The sequence below is a fragment of the Geospiza fortis genome, unplaced genomic scaffold (assembly GCF_000277835.1).
Source record: "Geospiza fortis unplaced genomic scaffold, GeoFor_1.0 scaffold190, whole genome shotgun sequence".
Lineage (NCBI taxonomy): Eukaryota > Metazoa > Chordata > Aves > Passeriformes > Thraupidae > Geospiza > Geospiza fortis.
This window is the reverse complement of record NW_005054328.1, coordinates 6,625,911-6,645,090: the sequence shown is the minus strand read 5'-3', so window position 1 is coordinate 6,645,090 and position 19,180 is coordinate 6,625,911. Positions and strand designations below refer to the sequence as shown.

The following is a 19,180-nucleotide window of genomic DNA, read 5'->3' as shown; positions in this document are numbered from 1 at the left end:
AGGAAATGATCTGAAGTTACACAGGGAGGTTTAGGACATTAGGAAAAATTTCTTTTCCAAAAGGTGAAGTTGTCAAGCACAAGAAGAAACTGCGCAGGGAAGTAGTTGGGTCCCCATCCCTGGAGGTACTTAGAAGCTGTGTAGGTGTGGCACTTAGGGACATGGCTCAGTGGTGGACTTGGCAGTGCTGGGTTAATGGTTGGATTCAATGTACTTAAGAGCCTTTTCCAACCTAAACAATTCTATTATTCTATGGTAACCACTGAAAAATGTTAAGAATAATTGCGCTTGATGTTAGTGGAAACTTTAATGATATTTGTAATTTTAAATTAAATAGGAGGAAGAGGCAACATTCTGTCTGAATCCTTCATGACATTTTTAATAGCACAAGTTTTCAGGCTGGTCTAATTATCACTAGATGGTGCTGTTGCCTTGAGAGAAAAAAAATGCAATGCATTTGACAGTGTATCCCTCCTTTCATTAAGGGATGAGTTCAGTAAAACAGAGGCTGAAGACTTAATTCCTTTTTTCACATTAAAAAGATAAGTAATTCAAGACGATTGTACTGATGTATAGTTTTCTTTTTGTGCATTCTTATTAATTTTTTCAAAATTAGTAAATCTGACTTAGCATGTTTATAGTGAATTTGAGATAGAATTATGGTCTATTGGCACCCCTTTCAATTTTGAGGTAAGGTAATATGAATATGATTTTTTGCCTGATGATATGAAATGAATGTCATGCTTGTTGAATCCAGTAAAAGCTCAATTAATAAATTTGATTATATTGCCTTCTGACAAGCATTTGAGCAGATCTGTGAGTCTTATCTGTATTAGCCATATTTCAATCACATTAAGTTAGTGCTCTTGATTGTGATGAAGTGTCCTATACCCTTGCTGCTGCTTATTTGCAGAAAGAATGTAATAAATTGCCTTTCAGGCTTATGTGCCTTATGTGGTCTGTACTGCTGTGATGGGAAGGGAGATAACCTTTTAATGTTACAGATGAAGGTGGAAGGATCTAAACCCACACTTTTGATACTAACTATGTTTGTTAAAACCACTTGTAAGTGATGATGCCCTTTTCTTGTCTTTTCTAGGTGTCCATTGTACACATGGTTTCAATAGAACTGGATTTTTGATCTGTGCCTTTTTGGTCGAGAAGATGGACTGGAGGTAACTTTGTATGTTAGTTCCTGGGGTTCTGTGGAATGTGGCCAAAGGGTTCTTCAGTTTGTTTCAGTCATTGTCCTGTCAGCTGTGCTAATGTATTCACTATTTCTTGTTTTATAGCTGCCTAGTAATCTTGAGTAAACAGCCCATGTTAACATTTTTTGTATCGTCCCTTGATAGCTTAGCCTGTTGCAATCAAGAATTCCAGGTCTGGTAGGTCAAAAGTCAGCTGTACCTGCCATGTGTGGGCTTTAGCAGTGTATGTATCATATTGTGTCTCTTTCCCATGACATGTCCCACATTTTAAGTAAGAATGTAGAGTTCAGAGATTCCTGAAAGATTATTTCCCATACATTTTCATCTTTTTTGTGTTGGTGTGGGTGTAGGTTTTTGGGCTTTTTTGAGATCTGAAGAGATTAACTAGAGCAACATCAGAGTAGCATACATACTTCTGAAGGATTGGGAGCAAACAAAGTCCTTGTTTCCAGCTTGTTTTTTGGCTAAAGTCTACAGCATGCTTCTATACAGACTCATCCATTTTTTCCATCTTTTAAAAACGTTGGTTCCTTCATACAGAGTTATTATCTTTTTTACATAGCATTAGTTTTAAAAGGAACCCCAAACCCAAACAATGTCTGTACCATCCTGTTGGACATAACTTTTGCATAGCTTTTGATTTGTAGTATTCACAAAACACTATTTCCTTCTTGACAGAGTCCTGTGAAAGTCATGTTTCTTGACAAGCCTGTTAAACATTCTGATATTTCCTATGTGTAGTCCTTTAAGTGAAGAAAATTCTGCTCCTGTTGCAGGATTTTCTTGTGACTGGACGTACAGTTATTGTGCTTAGCATACATGTGCAAGCTGTTTGCAAAGAACTAGGTCATTGCTGTCTGTTAGTAAACCTGGAATAAAGATATTGGAGTAATGGAGATGAAAAACCTTTAGTAATGGGTGGTTGAATCTTTGCAGGATCCCAGCTGTGTATAGGAAGTAGACACAGACACAAATGGCTTTATAGTATGATTCCCGTTGTTTCTATGAATTAGAAAAATTGTATGCTTTTAACCGAACAATTTTAAAGTGGCATGCAATAATTAGGCTTAGAATTGATCCTTTGTTCTGAAGAGGAAAGGCACTTGAATCTCTTTGGATCTCCTACTTTTATGCAGCCTATCTGTTTTCAAACCGTGGTGGGAAAAGCCTTAAAACTCAACAGCCATGTATTATTCTTTTGCTTTGGGTAATTAACTGTGTCATGTTTGTTAATCTCTGTCAGATTATTTTAATAGAACATCCAGATGTTCCCTGGTAGGACAAAATGTCCACAGCGAAGGAAACAATTTTGGCAAGCTGCTGGTTAATGCTGACCATTGTATTGAGATAAATCTAATTTGCTGCATCATTCTTTAAAATAAGGCACTGTTTCTTGCTAATGAGGAAATAAGATCTTCCTGATGGAAAAATCCATCTGTATTCATTCCTTAAGCGTATGAGGTAGAAGTGTTGTGTACAGTGGGATATATTTTATAGTTAGTTTAGACAAAGGCCTGAAAGCTCTTCAGCTTTCTGACTGGTAAGGTCAGAAACCTTACTTGATTCTCTTTTCAACAACTCATTTTTCCCAAAGACTGCTGTGTTTCTAGAACCTGGAAAATTATTTTTTTTTCAGCTAGGGTTCTGTATTTGAGATCTGTGCCACCTCTTTTGGCTTTCACTGCCAGCTATTCCAGAAGATTATAGAGTTCTTCTAACATCAGAAAAAAATTTGAGCATTTTTCAGACTCCATAACTTTTAGCTTGTTTTGTCCTTTCAGTGGCATTCATTACTGAAGATGTGAAACAATTTAAGAGAGATAGCCAAGTAAAAAATGTCTTGTGAGAAAGAAATTTGGAGTCTTGGAAAACAGAATGGGGAAGAAAGGTCCTTCTAAGTAACTCAGACTCTTAAACTGTCATTTTTGAAGTGATACTGTGTGATAGTGTCACTCTGGAGAATGTCATGTTTTCTCCTCTTATAAAGATCAGAGGAGTGAATCAACCTTACTGGTTCTTAGACATTATTTCTGTCTATTCTGCAAAATTAACCTCTTAAAGTTCTCAAGCTCCATTTCATACTGAACAGATCAGACAAAAAGAAAAAAGGATTTCGAATTAAATATCTGGAAAAAAAAAGTAACAGGGTGTAGTATGTGCTTTTGTTCCAGTTTTAAGACACGTGCTTCTCAAGAAGCCTAACAGGGACATCTCTCTATTTTTGTGGTTTCTCCTTTCCCCTATATAGTAAGATTGTAAAATGCTGATTCTTGGAGCCTTACTGCTCTTCATAACCTTGATAAATGGACGACAGAATTATATCCAATGTTTTTAGTTAAACATTTCCATAGGATCTATGAAAATGGCAACAATAAAACCCTTGTGTTGTGCTCAGTCTTGTATGTTTTGGAGAGTTTTCTCCTTGGCTGGTAAAGATGCATGACTGTTAGTTTTGATTTCTAATTTTTTTGTGGTCCAGCTTCCAATTTATTTGAGCAAGATTAAGTATTAGGTTCATAGTAAAATGCTACTGAACCACAGTCCTTTTATGAGAAACTTCTGGAAAGAGAAGTAATTTAAAAGATTAGGGTGGTTTTTCTCAGTATGATGGCAAAACCTCTAATGAGAGGAAAGACAATTCTTACTGGAGAAAAATGTAACCATATTTGAATTTAAACATTTGCATTTTTCTTCATTAAGTTTGTTGATATGTTTCTTTGGTCTTCTGTTGTGTTTGTGCAGTCCTCAGGTATTTACCTGCATGTGACTCATTGCTTCTCTGTACCAATAAAAAAAAATTTATCTGTGATAAAACAGTGATCAGCAGACCACTAGGAGCTGCAATAAGGTGTCAAAGCAGCTGCAGTTACTTGAGAACATTTCCAGTGCCCACAAAGTTATACAGAATCTTCTGCAAGAGCAACTGCTACCTGGCTGATCTAAGCATGGACTTTCAAATATAAGGAATGTTTTTGCAATTACCACTTCAGAATTTGTATTGGTTCTCAGTCCCAATAATTCTTATGTTTGGTAAAGCATGACATGATTAAGACATGTAAATTAAGCATCCAGAGTAATTTTTTTTTTTTACAGTATTGAGGCTGCTGTGGCTACTTTTGCTCAGGCCAGACCTCCAGGTATTTATAAAGGTGACTATTTGAAGGAACTGTTTCGTCGTTATGGGGATGAAGATGATGCACCAGCACCACCAGAGCTTCCAGAGTGGTGCTTTGATGAAGATGAAGAGGAGGATGATGATAATGGTAAAACTGGAGGTCCAGAATCAGAACCTGGATCATCAAGCTCTTCCTTTGGCAAGAGGAGAAAAGAACGCCTAAAACTGGTAATTTTGATTTGGAATTTAATATTTGAATGCTGAACATAATTTCATAACCTCATACCCATGAGTTACCTCATCATACATGCTATACATGTGTCACTGCTCTTGCAAATGGGGACTGGAAGCATTGTCTGTAACTGGAAAAAGTTGTAGTAGATACATTGTAAACTTTTTAAATTTCCTATGTGAACTGTGAACTTTAATATTCAACACCTCAAATATCCCAGTTGTAAAAATGACTTAAAAATTTTATAATATAACAATTTTTTGAGATAGTAAAGTGCTTTTTAATTATTCAGTCTGTCTTTGGAGATGAAATGTTATTAGAGTCAGATGGAAACAGCTCTTGTTTTTTGTAGTCATGTGGATGAAATTCAGAATTTTTAAAATTCAGTGCTCATTTTGGTAAGTAGTTTTTCTTTGGAAAATTTTGTGGGATAGAAAATTGAATTAGCAAAAAGCAATATGAGCTTAAAAAACTCAAGGCAGCTTCAAGATCATAATGTGTTCAAAGCTTTAGCTTTGTAAGGAATACAGCTGATCACTTGCTGTGATTTCTGACATACATCTGCATAATTCTGATTAAATGAGTTACTGTAGTTACCATGATATGGAACTAATACTCAAGTACACAGAGTATATTTATATCATCTGAAGACTAATGACTCAGTTCTTTTCAAATTCCTGACTCACTTTTTTATTTGCAAATGAAATAGGCTAGACTATTGCTGAGTGCAAGAATAGGGTTTTTTTCCATAATACTGAGTTATTTTACTTGTGCGCTGAGGTGTGTTTGTTTACGAAGACGTGGAAATCCTCATATTGAAATAGGCTGCAAAAAAGCATTTTGGTGTTACTGCAGCTGGTCAACAAGGTTTGCAGGTAGAGTATGGAAAATGTTAACATGACAGAAATACAAAATCCAGTCTAAAGAAGCAAGATGAACTTTGAAAACTTTCAAATTATAGCTTATTTGGAATAAAAAATTTCCCACACTGTAAAGACATAGTAAAAGTATATTCATGGGATATCACCACTTCCTCCATAAGCCTTGCAGTAAGACCTTGATATCTAAATATTCTGGAGGGGGCTGGAAGCTTAAAGTTTTTTTGATGTGTCTTCTGATGCATTAGGAACTGAGGTGTTATGATGAATTACAATGACAGCCTCTTTTCATCAAGCATAAAACTCAACTGGTCTATTTAACAGGAATGATATTGGCTTCCCAGGCTTTTTCTTGTCTGCCACCATAGTTTTGTTGAAAGCTGGAAGCTAAATTATACGAATAAGCATATTAATAACTAAAATTTAATTATGAGTTAGATAATTTGTGAAAGAAAGAGTCATCTAGTTAATATGCATATTCGTATAATTCAGTTTTGCAGCTCTGAAGGAACATTCTTTGACACGAAGAGGAGGAACGGGCAGAATTCTTTACCATGGTTCTTGGCTGGCAGATGGGACTGCTTCTTAACTCAGTAGAGATGGATATTTGTGATTCCTTGTAAATATGCGGTCTACAGGGGGAGTGAGTATCAGGTAAATACCTCTTGCTCAGATATTCTGATTTTACTGTCTAAAGGGCTACATTTTCAGTATTATGTTGGTTTCCTGCAACAGATGTTTCCACCTTTATAATTCATCTCTTTCCTAGAAGCCTAGGGGTAGGCAGTGTAAAACTAGAGGCAGCTGTAGTGATAGCAATGGTCTGAATTTTTCTCATTTTGACCCAAATCTTTGTGGAGACAGAAGAAAAGTTTACTAGTAGAGGAGGAGACAGCTCCCAGGCATCTTGCTAGGGTAATGAATAGTCAGAAACAAGTGCTAGCTAGCCTGTGAAATGAAGTTAATATGCTGTCCATTTCAGAAACTCTAATGTGAGAAACTTTACTGCAGCATTTTTCATTAAAACTTCATATTTTGATGTAAAAAAATCTTGACAGCCTCTCTTTCCTACACTACTACAGAATCCTTAGAACATAAAGCCATTACAATTTCCTTTGTCATCACCTGAAGGAAGTTGACAGGTACCAGGAAATGAGCTTGTTGCAGTCTGAGGTGCCACACAGGAAATCCAAACAAGTTTTGACTTTGTCAGTGCATGCAGTATCGATTGTAGCATCAAAACAACATTATTAACTGACACTTAGAATCTCACTTCACGAAAAAAAAATTTCATTTTGCAAATCGGACAAAAAGTTGTAATTCTGAGCCAGAACCTACAAACCTTTCATGGGTCAAACTTTTACTGTTTATAAGGAATGTTGTCTTTTCTAGTCCCAAGTAAATTGCATTTTATGGGGTGTGGGATGCCGTGCTTCTGAAACGAGTGGTGACATCTTAAACAATCTGGAAGAGATGGTGGCTGTTAATGATTTAATTCATGATTTTGAGTGCAGGTGTCTTGTGGTCATCTGTGAGACAGAAGGAAGCAATTAAACTGATTTGATGTAATGAGGATAATATTTATTAGTTAACTATCACAGTACAATTATTCTAAATATTAGTGACTTGGGGTTTTTCTGCTTAACCAACCCTCTTTTGCAAAGTTTAACCCTTGCACTTATTCTGCCAATTGTGGGCATCTTGAAGGATATGGGAAAAATACTATTTTTTGATTTGGCAGCACCATTTTATGTGCTTGAGTATGGGTATCCTTTCCTTCTCCATGTTAAATGCTTATTAGCTCACTTTTCCCTTATAGTATATTTTTTTTGTACTACTGACCTTTCTTGTTATCCTTTGTATTCTGTCATGTTGACTCATGTTTTCCTGATGCTGTGGTGCCTGTAATTGAATGCAAGCCTCTAGTTGAGGCCATCCTAGTAAGGCTTAATAGGGAAAAATTAATTTCACATGTCTTAAGGCTAGTACTTCTGTTTATATATCTCAACATAATTGCCTTTCACAAGGCAGAACAATACTAATTCAGCTTTTGGTCTCTTGCTGCTTCCATGTATTTTTCTCTAATTATCTACCAGTGTGTGTTTGTATAATTTCTTATCCATTATTAAGTGTAGAACTTTGTTTATGCTGAATTGCACAGTGTTATCTCCAGCCCATTTTTAAAATGAAGGGTAACACTGAATCTTAAACTACCATCCCAGTCTATATCTGTGTTAATAAAGTCAGAGATGTCACAAAAATAGGCATGCTAATAGGAAGTTTAGTGGAAATAAATTGATTATCTTATGCCTAAACCAGACCCTGCAGATTCTTCCATTTTGTTAGAGAAACACTAACGCTGAACCTGATTTTGAAACAGGTTACACTTCTGGTTTATGGAAGTTAGATCTACCCCATGTTTTCTGAGTTCCTTGATGAGGACAAGATAAGCAAACAAAAAGCAAACCAAGGCAAATGCATACAATGCCAATTCTGTGAAGCCTGTTTCATTATGAAAACCAAATGTTTAGTGGAACACCTTTGCTACTGAGTGACAGTCAGTATGATTTTGTTTTCTTTTTTGCTTGTACATGCCAAGAGGCAGTTACTGTGATTCGGTCCTGTGTTTTTAGGTATTAAATCTAAGCTGGTAAGTGTAACTCTCTGTCTCTCACTCCCTTCATTTTAGAAGATATCTCTTCCTGACATGTTTTGGAATGTTTCTTGCCTTCTGGGAGTCAGTCTCTGAGCATATTGGCAGGCAGTCAAGTCTGAGTAGCTGAAGACAGCTCTCACCGAGGCCTGGTGATAGCCACTAGGGTCAGGAAGGTGTGTGTTTGGGGCTGTTCCCACTCCCCCACTTCTCCAGATGGTGTTTAGGATATGAACCAACACAGGATGATCCACATTGCCTCTTCTTCAGCTGAAGTGATGGGTGGAGAAATTTATGGCAAGTGGGGCAAGGCTGATTTGTACAGGTGGTGTGAAAGTTGTGCACAGTGTAGATACCAGTGCATGTAGTTTCCCTGGATCCTTTAGGGCTTATAAACTCTTGGCTTAGTATCCATGCTGAGGAGTCAGTGTGCTCCTGGTGATCTGAGTTCTCTGGAGTCTCTGCACCGTGGTCTCCAGTGTTCTGTTTCCAAAGGCATTGGTAGCTGAACAGTAGGGTAAAAACTGTATGGATCTGGTTCAGCTTTAGCACCTTATCCAAGGAATGTCCTCATGAAACCTGAAATGCTAAGTTAGCCAAGCACGAATACCCAAGTGACTCACATTGTTTTCATAGTGCTGTGCCTTAGTGATTATACTTGCAGCAGATAATCTGCAAGAAACACTTTCAAATACGAATTTTGTGTTTATTACTTTTTCTTTTCTGGAAAATCTTTCCCGTTCCCTGCCTGTTAATTCAATCTTAGCAATTGTACTGGCATTCCACTCTGCCATTATTCACAGAAGCAAGGCAAAACCATCTTCCTTTGTTTCCTGGTGCTCTTCACCACTTATCAGAATGCAGACAATGTGCTGGCCAGGCACGAGTAGCTGTCTGCCTCTCTCGCCCACTCCCCTGCGTGCTGTTGCACTGGCTGGTGCCCATGTAAATTGTATGGGGTGAGTGACACACACAGTCTGTGGAACTCAAGGTAGTTAAGGTTATGAACCAGTATATTTCTTTAGGATGTTCTGTTCTCAGAATGTGATTTGGTGATGTGACTGAGCCAATCTTAACTAACTTCAGGCTGTACTGAAAACTGTGGTCCTACTTTTCCCTGCTCTTCCTTTTGCTCCCTTTGTGCTGTCACTAGTACTGAGTTATCCTATGGTGAGCTAGTTTAGGATACTGTTTTGGCAGAAAATTATTACCAATTTATGATGTTATTTTTGCCAAATTAGTTCCTAGACTTGCTCAAGTGTATAACAGATGAGTGCCGCAGCATGTGGAAATGCAGAGGAGAAAAATACTACTCCTTTCTGGATTTGTTAAAGCTAGTTTCAAGTGTTTTAGAGAACAGATATGAGATACTTGTATCTTCACATGCAGGGTTCAACAGGTGAATAGTCATGGTTTGATCTTCTCTGTGTGCATTGAAAATTTATTTGAGATTCTGTTGAATTAAGTCTGGTTGGTTTGAGATCTCCATAGAAGTCGTTAATTTTGTAGTTTTGTAGACCTGGTGGCTTTCATGTGTTCAGTTATGCATGATTTGTTTTTATTCCTCTTGGCATCAAACTTTTTGTAGAATGTACAAGTTATTTTAGAGTTTTATTTCCAGATTGGTTTTTTTGATGTCTACATAGGCTTTTCTGGGGCTTTCAGGATAGCAGCTCCACGCTAATAACCTGGTTTAGATTGAGAAAAAATTATAAAAATTTATTTACACAAATATTTTGTTACAAATCTGCTGTTTATATTTTCTCTTTTGTTAAGTTTGTCCTAGATCAACGTTCTTGAGAGTATTAGCTAAGTAGTGTAAGCATCTAAATACTAGTTATCCCTTCCTTTTGCCTTATCCTTATTGCCTTTTTTAAGTTTGATTTTTTTCCTCATAAATAACTCATTTAGTTCCTGGGTTTATAATATGGCTCACCTGTGAGTTTCCTGGCAAAGTTGAGCTAATGTATCTTAACATTTGGGGGTAAATCCTTAAGGAATGTTTAAGCTAGTATTGCTCTAGAGGGTTGTGAAAACAGTCTTAATCTTGTATTGACATATTCTGTTTTGATTTTATGAAGGCTTTAATGCTAAATTATTTTTTTTAGGGTGCAATTTTCTTGGAAGGAATAACAGTTAAATGTGTGACCCAGGTGACAATGCAACCAAAATTAGGAGGAATACAGCAAAAATGTCAGCAGTTCTGTGGATGGGAAGGGTATGAGAATATTTAGAACTTACTTATTACTCTTGAAATAAGTGTTGTATTTTGCAGAATGAAACTGGTCATTTTGAAAATGAGGAAAAATATGACCATGGATTTATTAAAAAAAAAGCCTCAAACACACTTGGCAGTGAAAGTCTTGCACTGTACAATGAAATGGAATGATCAATTTTTGATGTTAAGAAACAAGATTCTAGAATTACTTTTCCATTGAGATAACAAAGTGTTGTTGTTCAAATTCCAGATGTGGCCTACTCCAGCTTTACAAATGCTTAGTTCTTTCTCAAACAGTAGATTTATTTATACCATTGCTATTACACTTAAATATAGAGGTATAATACTCATTTTTACAGCCAACTTGGATTTGTGACCAATGCTAATGGGAATGTTGGTTTTAGTGTCTATGATTCTGGACTTTTCCATTCCAAAGTTGGTGATCCAAACTACTTCCTAACTTGTTGATGCTTATCGTGCCTGTAATTTTTAATTTAAATATCTCTTTCTGCAAAGCTAAAACTTTGAAGTTCCACATAATTTAGTGTTTTGTCATAAGCAAATAACTTTGTTCCTATGAGATAGACTTTTGACTTCTATTGCAAAATACTTTATTGGAGAACATGCTCTTACTCAGAGTTAACCTTGCAGCAAGTCAGGTATGAGGTGTGACTTGAGTCTGATGTGAAAAATGTATTTACTTGTGTGACTATTTATCGCAGAACCATTAATAAACATGGTTCTTTTTATTAGGACTGGATTCCCTGGAGCACAGCCTGTTTCCATGGACAAGCAAAATATTAAATTTTTGGAGCAGAAGCCATACAAAGTTAGCTGGAAAGCAGACGGCACCCGGTAAGTTCATTTTAAATGAAAAAGCAAAACACAGTAAATTTGGTAGACAGTTTGTATTTTCTCAGGAAAGTGAATTTGCTTGTACAAAGGACAAACCACAGCAACAAAACTGGCTCCAGAGATTAATTTTTATTCTGACTTGGTACCCCACATTGCTGAAGTTTGTGGCCAAGTTTCTTTCTAGCAGCTGTTTTACACCCTGACTATTAAAGGCAGGTACCTTTATTCTCCATAACCCTTGCCTGACTGTCAGGCATGACTTGTCACCAAGGTCTTAGAATAATCTTACATAGCAGTGAGAGTTTGCTAAGGTGAGGACTTTATAAGCAAAATTAAAACTTCTAATTGATCCTTCAGAAGCTGGGTAGGATCAGAAAATTTGTAGGGGTATTTTTTAAAATTCATCCTGTGATCCTTTGTTCAAACATGTAGTTCATGTCAGCTAAAGAGTCAGTAATTTTATCTTCCCTCACTAGTATTCTTACATTCATTGCAGGAGTGCCTTTTGTTTAATAACAAACTACAACCTAATTGGACTTATTGGACATATTCTAAAGTTTTTCCTGAGTTCTTTATTTTGCTAGGTTTGTTATCTTTAATAATAGAACATCCTAGATAATGAAAATCCTGGAGAATATGGGGAATTGCATGTCTTATGATAATTGCCTAGTGGCTCCACATGGAGTCAGTCAGGATTCATCACAATTCAGCCAGAACTAAGCTGTCTTGTACAAAAAAGCCCCAGACCCTTCCAAGTGTCTCTCCTGTGTGGAGTTCACACTTCAAGGGCTTATTAGCTTGGGCTGAGCATGGTGTGAAAAGTCAAAGTAAGCTTGCAGTCAGTATGGAGACCTAGCATTAAGAAATGTGTGGGAATAATTGGTTTACTAACACTGGCTGTATGCACAAGCACTTGGATATTGCAGTGCAGGTGTTCTCAGGGTGGGAAGTTACAGCAGTGGGATATTGGGAGGTCAAGGCATATTCTCAGGGCAGTACAGGGCATAGGGCATTCCAGAGCAGCTGACCCTGAACAAATGAAGTCAGCCAGCTCTTAAACTGACCTGAAGAGTCTTTGTCATATCCTGTGTTATTAATTTGGAAAACTGATGTCTTAATGTAATATTCTCATTTTCTTACTCAAGTGTGTGGATGGGATGCCCACGTCCTGAGTACTAAAGCATTATACAGAACATGGTAGTGTACCTGGAAGACTGCATTTTGTGAAAGAAATTGAAGTGTACATGTCATTTCTTGTTAAAATTTTCAGTATTTTGAACATTCTATCCTCTGTTTTTAGTTTTAGAATGGTGAGAAAACAGAATGGAGGAAAAACAAAATTGAAGGAACTAAATGGCTCTTTTAATTTTTTTCAAAACATAGTAACTGGTAATAGATTATGAAGATACACAGACTGATAGGTATATTCAGAGAAGAAAATGGATTTACAGAGATCCAGTGTTAATGAAATTCACCTTAAGTAATATGAAAGAGAGATTAAAGATGAAAACCTGAGCTATTATTTGGACATTTAGATACTTTGCATGATATGTATCCTAATCAACAATGAAAAATTATGATCATTTTTACATTGGACATTCTTCTAATTATATAGTTGTTCTCCAGTGATCCAGACTCCATACGCAATTAAACAGATTTTCATTAGTTATTCTGAATGCTTGTGTTGACAGGCGTGACCTTCTTGAATTTAATATTAAGACATCAGTTAGTGGAGACCCATTTATGGATCCCCTGCTTCCATTATCTGGAGATGGAACCCCTGTCATCAAATATCTCTGAAGCTATTCTGTTAAAAGTGGTTTAGATGCATCAGTCTAGACCTTACCTATGAGAATATTATCAGGCTTGCATGCTTTTTTTGTTTTGTTGCTTTGTTCTCTCTCTTTGCTTAAAAAGCACTGCTCTTTTGTCGACCTTGTTGGACTTAAAGAAAAGCAGATGCATAACTAATAACTTTCTGTTATACTTTCTCACTGAAATAAAACAGTTTTATTTTAGCTAAACTAACATTTGCTCAACTTAGCCAAACTTCTTAAATGTCACCATTTGTTAACTACCTGTATTTGATTTCTTCAGCAGTATTCTTTCCTAGAGGTTTCATGATTGAAGCATTTTTGGTACATTCTTGTAACTGATATTCAGTGTCAGTAACTTCACCAATTACTTTTACTTTTATTCAAAAACATTTGCTAATTCTAGATTCCCATTGGAGCTGAACCTCTCATCCTCTATTTTAAGAGCTGTTGGTTTTGCTTTTTTGTGGTTGGTATTTCTTTTTGCCACTTTCCCCATTGTTTAGGGCTTTTTTCCAGTGGTAGAACTATGCATGCTTTTTTGGTTTCTTAATATTGTTGTATTTTTCTATCCATAATTTTAGAGAAAGTATTTCCCTGAATAAAAGGGCGTTATTTCTCAAATAATGTTGTCTAACAATATGAAATTGATTAGTTAAATTATTCAATAGTGATTCTATAAAATATCTTGTGGGATTTACTGGAGTAGCATCTTACATATTTTTTAAGTGTGTGAGTTTGGTTTGGATAAAACTCATCCTCCTTTGTTCTCTTGGAGTTCTGAGTTCAAAATCTTTTGACTTAGCCTTGCTTAGCCTAGTCTGCTGTGGTTTGAAGAGTTTGAGCTTCATTGTGGTCTTGCTTTTTCTGTGCCTGGTTTCCAGGGCCCTTGCTGCATAAGTATTAGCAGGGCACCCCTCCTGGTTCTGTTCCAGCATTCCTTCTGGAGTATGTTTGTCCCAAAGGGAAAAACGCAGTGTGAACAAATACTTCTGCCCTCATGTTTGTAAATGCCAATGTATAAAGATGTGCGTATTTGTATCTTAGGTTTAGAGAAATGAACTTTAAATTAAAAGATCTGTGAAGCTCATTTAGCATTGTCACTCTTTGGTGAAATATTTCCTTTGTGCCAGCTACTTGGTTGTATGTAAATGCTGTATGCAAACTCATGCTGTTTTGAAGAAAACCACCTCTAAAATTATATTGCTTTAAATTATTATTATTTCAATAAAAGTCACTGAGTTCTGCAGCTATTCTGACTGGTTTGGTGTAAATTCTCAATATTTATTGGAACAGTAGTCAAACTATTGGTGTCTTATAAATAATTTTAATGCTAATCTATTCAAAAGCCAAAGGGCAAATTTCCCACTAGTAAAATCATGCCTTTTGGCTTTGTTGAGATGAAATATATGTTGTATGTTAACAGTAGCTACAAAGTAGATACATTTTTACAAATGTATCCAATTTTGCAGCGCCCTGTTCTAAAATAGTAGTTACTGTCTGAATAAGGTAATTGTAACAACATGTTCAAGGCATTGCTGGATGACTCTGCATTATCAGATTTGTACTGTAAAATGATTAGCCAGGTGGGTAATGGCTTGTTGTATCCCTTCATATGGATCTCATTAATACTGTTTGTAGCAGATGCTTGTTCTAATGAGTGGAGCTGACTGTTCAGGCAGGGTAAAGTAATGAGACACCAGTTCTGAAGGAAAGACTGCCACCACTAAGAATAATAAGAAGCTTAAAAATGGCTGTGGAATAATTCAAATCAATACAATCAAACAGGACTAGGTTTTACGGTGGCAAAATGTGACCTGCACTAAATGGAACCAATTAAGGGGAGTGAGTTATTTTCCTGCATTTCTGTGAGTAGCTTTTTTATTTTTCACATCTGTACACATGCAGTTTTAGTGAAAAATAATAAATGTGATCATAATGCTATGGCTGTTCAATTATGTTAAGGCAGCTATTTAAAAAATGCAGAACAGGTAGTTCTTGCCAAAGGCTATTAAATTTGAAAAATCTTCATGCAAATTGATGGCTTGAAGATATCTAAATATGAATAAGTAGATACAGAATAAAACAGCTCTCTGAGAATTGCTGCTAGTTGTTTAATGAGTTTGTAACAAAAAATGCATATATCTCTAAAGTTGTTTTTCTTTCATGATTAGCAAATTACATTTATATTAAAAGAAAGCCTGTTACCTAAATAATTAACTTTTTGTTGTTATCCTAATACAAAATAAAAATAGGAAATGTATGCTTAATTGTATGATAAAACTGATGGGCGTTTTTCAATTGTTTATTAATCAGTTTGATTTATGTTAATGTATCAATCAATAAATCAATATATCTATATATAGAGAACATAATTATTTTGATTTAGTTGCTATATTATCAAACTTGTGATAGCTTCCTTTTTTTTAATTCAGCTTTTTGCAGAAATTGAAAAAAATTTCTTTTTTTTCTTTTTTAAAATGGCAGTTGCAGCCTTTTCAGAAACATATTTGTGACCCTTGAAGGAAATCTATTCAGTATATTTTAAGATGACTTTTCTATAAATGTCATGAAAACAAGGTTGAAGTTTCTCTTTAATTTCTATGGCTCAATAATTTTTATTTCCCTACTCTTTGATCCTTTACATGATGAGATGAAGCGTATGTGCATAACTCTGAAATTGCAAATTCCTAATATGAGAAATTATCCAAAAGTAATTTGGTCCAGAGTAAATAGTGAAAAAATAATCACTGCTAAGGAACAACTCTTAAGAAAAAAAAAAGGGAGAAAATTGAGAAAAATGTTTGTTTTAGAACTTAGCAGGTAAAAGGTACTAGCCAAAATTAAGTGACAAGGAAGCAAAATGGTTGCCTGTCTGTAAAGGCTTAAAGAAAAGATACTTGAATGGGTTCATGGAAAAACTATTATCCCTCAGAGAGAGGGGAGAAAAAGTTGAGATAATAATGAGAATGAAGAGGGACAGAGGAGATTGGAGAGTAGTACTAATCCAATTAAATCCCAAATCTATACACTTGAGAACTCATTATTAAGAACCAGAGAACCATTATTAAGAGACCAGATTGTCATGAAAGCAGATGTGGAGTGTCCTGGGTTTGCAGTGGAAAGCTTGGCTCCTGGGAGCAAAGATATTAATGTGGAGCTGAACTTGAAGGAGGCTGTTGGAAATGAGAAAGAAGCCATGGATTAATTTTCAGATTGTACAAATTACATGACCAGATTCTCATGGATGTGAAATTTTCTTCCTAGTAGTGGAAAGTTCCTGAAATAGAGGTTTGCAAAATTGATAGTCCATTCTTCCCTAACTTAGAGGAGGAGGACAAAAATGTAGGGTGTTGATATTTTCAGCCATCTTCAGAAATGGTGTTAGCAGGGACGTTATGGCCTGTTGATCACAATAAAACATTTATGAGTAAAATAATGTTTCTCAAGGTATGAATACTCTCTCCCTGGGCACCTTGCCTTCTGACCCAGATAGCTACTGAGAAGGTGAACTATTATAAATTGTGTTTTGAGTGTCTTGTCATTGAGTCACGTTTAGACTTAATATATGTTTGTGGCCTTGGAGTAAGGAAGGAATGTTGGCCTCCTAATCATAGGATAGGGTGAAGAACACATACAAGAATCATCTGACTGCTTTTAAACCACACCTTCCTTTTCCTTCTTCACCACACAAGAATCATCTGGCTGCTTTTAAACCACACCTTCCTTTTCCTTCTTCCTCTCCACACTTAAGAAATAGACTTAAATATTAATCAGTTTTGCACCATTATCTGGTATTCCTTTCTCTGTGGCTGTGACATGTTTCAGTGGTGGGAAATATTAAAGGATGGAAATATTCCATAGTTGGGCATGTGCTGAATAGACTTTTCAGGACCAAATGGATTTTTTTATAGGAGTGACAGGTTTTGTGAACAGCTGGGCTTAACCCAAGTTATTTGATTCCAAGTTAAATGAGCTTGATTCAATTGTGCTTATGTAACTATCAGCAGTGGGCACAACCTCAACTGGTAATTACACATCACTTGTGTGTATAGGACAGCCATTCTTCAGACATTTTATTATTTTCATTGAATGTCTCAAAGAAGTAGTTGTAAGGGTTTTTCTATTACTATTTGTATGAAATTGTCAAAATGGGGTGACGCTTAAAGAAGAGATTTGGAACCTTACTTTAAGAAACCTTACTTTAAAGATTGAAGTGACTGTTCTTAGTCCAGTCTTCCAATCACCACACTGTGCTTTTATAAGTTTTTAAGGTCATGGGGGGGAAAAAATGCAGTTTTTGTTTACTTGCCATTGTCATTTGTGGTCCTTCTTCATAATTATTTTAACAATTCTTTAGGGCAAAACAAGCTCACTCATTTTAAACTAGTTCTGTATATCTGCCTCTGTAGATGGAAGAATTTTGGTTGAGAATGAGGCTGCAATCCATGTGGAATTTATTTCATTGACTTGACTCGGAATAATATATCTAAGTAGAGATAGTATGTATTTTTTCTGGAAACTAAAGTTGTGAAAATTATTGAAATGGTTGCAGTAAAGCTTTTACTCCCTTCCAGTCAAGATTAAAAGCTCTAAATAAATAGCTGTTATAAACTACAGTACTAGTAGTTAGTAACCTGCAGTTTAACTTTGAAGTGTGAAATGATAACATAATGTCAGAAGCTTCTGCCAAAGTATATAAAGTATGAAACATAAATGGTTCAGGATTAAAATGTATAAAATGCCTTTCTAATGATGGCTGAAAGGAGCAATTCATAGATGTTAAGCACTCTACAGCATTCCTCTTAATTTTCTAAAAAGCAAATGCCTAATTCATGGTTTTATTTTCGGCATTTAGGTAGGAGAGGAAGAGAAGATGGGATGGGGAGGCAGGAATGGTGTGTTTGTCATTAGAGAGTTGGAGATTCAGAAGCTGTGAGTTGTTGCTCGCTCTGCATCTTAATAATTGTCCTGTACACTTGTATTGGCCAGTAAATTTAGGATTACACGACTAATACTTGCCTGTTTTCCACAGCATTAGAACCCATAAATATTGTATGGTTTCTTGAGTTTTCATTTGAGAGTGTAAAAAGAACTTTTGTAAATTTGTTTGGATTAAAGGCACTTCTGGTTTGTTTAGCATGTCCCCAGTCTCTAGGTGAAGCTATTCTAGTTCAGGGCAAGGAAGGTCTAGTACAATGTGGCTTCATTATCTCCTCCTTTTGCCATGTTGTCCTTTGCCCCTGTTTTCCCTACTGTACAGGCAATAAGGGCATGTTTAGGCTTTGGCTAGCAGACTTTGACAACAGAAAAGGAGCTGTCAGGATTTCATAGCTGGACTTGTGGCTATTTTCAGATATCTCATTCATTTTATTTAACTATTAATTTTGAGCCAGGAGAGGTCTCTTTTGACTGGGAGACTGTAAGTCAAATGAGGCAGCATAGAATGTCACAAACTGTTGGACTTTGTTCTCATATGGAAAAATTGGATATAAAAAAATATCTGGTTTTGTGTTTGTTTTTTTTTTGGGGGGGGGTGGGCTGGTGATGGTGTATTTATGTATTTATTACTAAGGCACGTCCGTATCACTTTGTTACTTCTTCATCTCCTGAATATTCCTTTTACAATCATTGAGTCAATGTAGAGGAATGAATAAATAGGTGTGACAGAACCCATTATCCCTCAAGTGGATCTAAATTGACTTGAATGGCCAAAGAAAGCATTCTTACTCTAGGTTGTGGTTTCTCATTTATATATGCTCACAACCCTGTCATGACTCTGAAAGAAGGGTTTTGTGTCCCTTCCTTGAGTGTTTAAGGAGCAGTTCTGGTGAGATACTATACAGGAAGTCTATTCTGTGGAGAAGCAGGCCTGATACTTCACAGTTCTGAAGCCTCTCGACACACAAAGTTCTATTGGCACAATTCTGGGCTCTTTGAACAATGCTACCTAACTGATTATTCATATGTAACTATTTGAGTATTTGGACAGATTGTCTTATAAGCAAGCTCTTTTGTTTATTTATAAATAGTTAATGCATTAAAATGCATTAACTTATTATGTAGCTTGTGCTATGAATGCTAATCTCAGAGTATTCAACTGTAGTACTAAAATGTTCTAATGAGATCCAGATAAAGGGTGTGCCTGCATGTATATCTGCTTTTCAAACGACCAGTATCAGTGATTACTGGCTTATTTATTTATTT

At 36.0% G+C, this 19,180-nt stretch overlaps 1 protein-coding gene across 1 annotated transcript in view; it reads left to right on the top strand.

Moving 5' to 3' along the window:
• RNGTT (RNA guanylyltransferase and 5'-phosphatase) overlaps nucleotides 1–19,180 on the top strand; it is a 165,114-nt gene that overhangs the window by 9,679 nt on the left and 136,255 nt on the right. Inside the window, exons 4-7 of the mRNA XM_014307075.2 lie at nucleotides 1,100–1,175; nucleotides 4,302–4,551; nucleotides 10,195–10,304; nucleotides 11,058–11,159. Of these exons, the coding sequence (XP_014162550.1) occupies nucleotides 1,100–1,175; nucleotides 4,302–4,551; nucleotides 10,195–10,304; nucleotides 11,058–11,159 (538 nt within the window). The remainder of the gene's footprint in view (nucleotides 1–1,099; nucleotides 1,176–4,301; nucleotides 4,552–10,194; nucleotides 10,305–11,057; nucleotides 11,160–19,180) is intronic.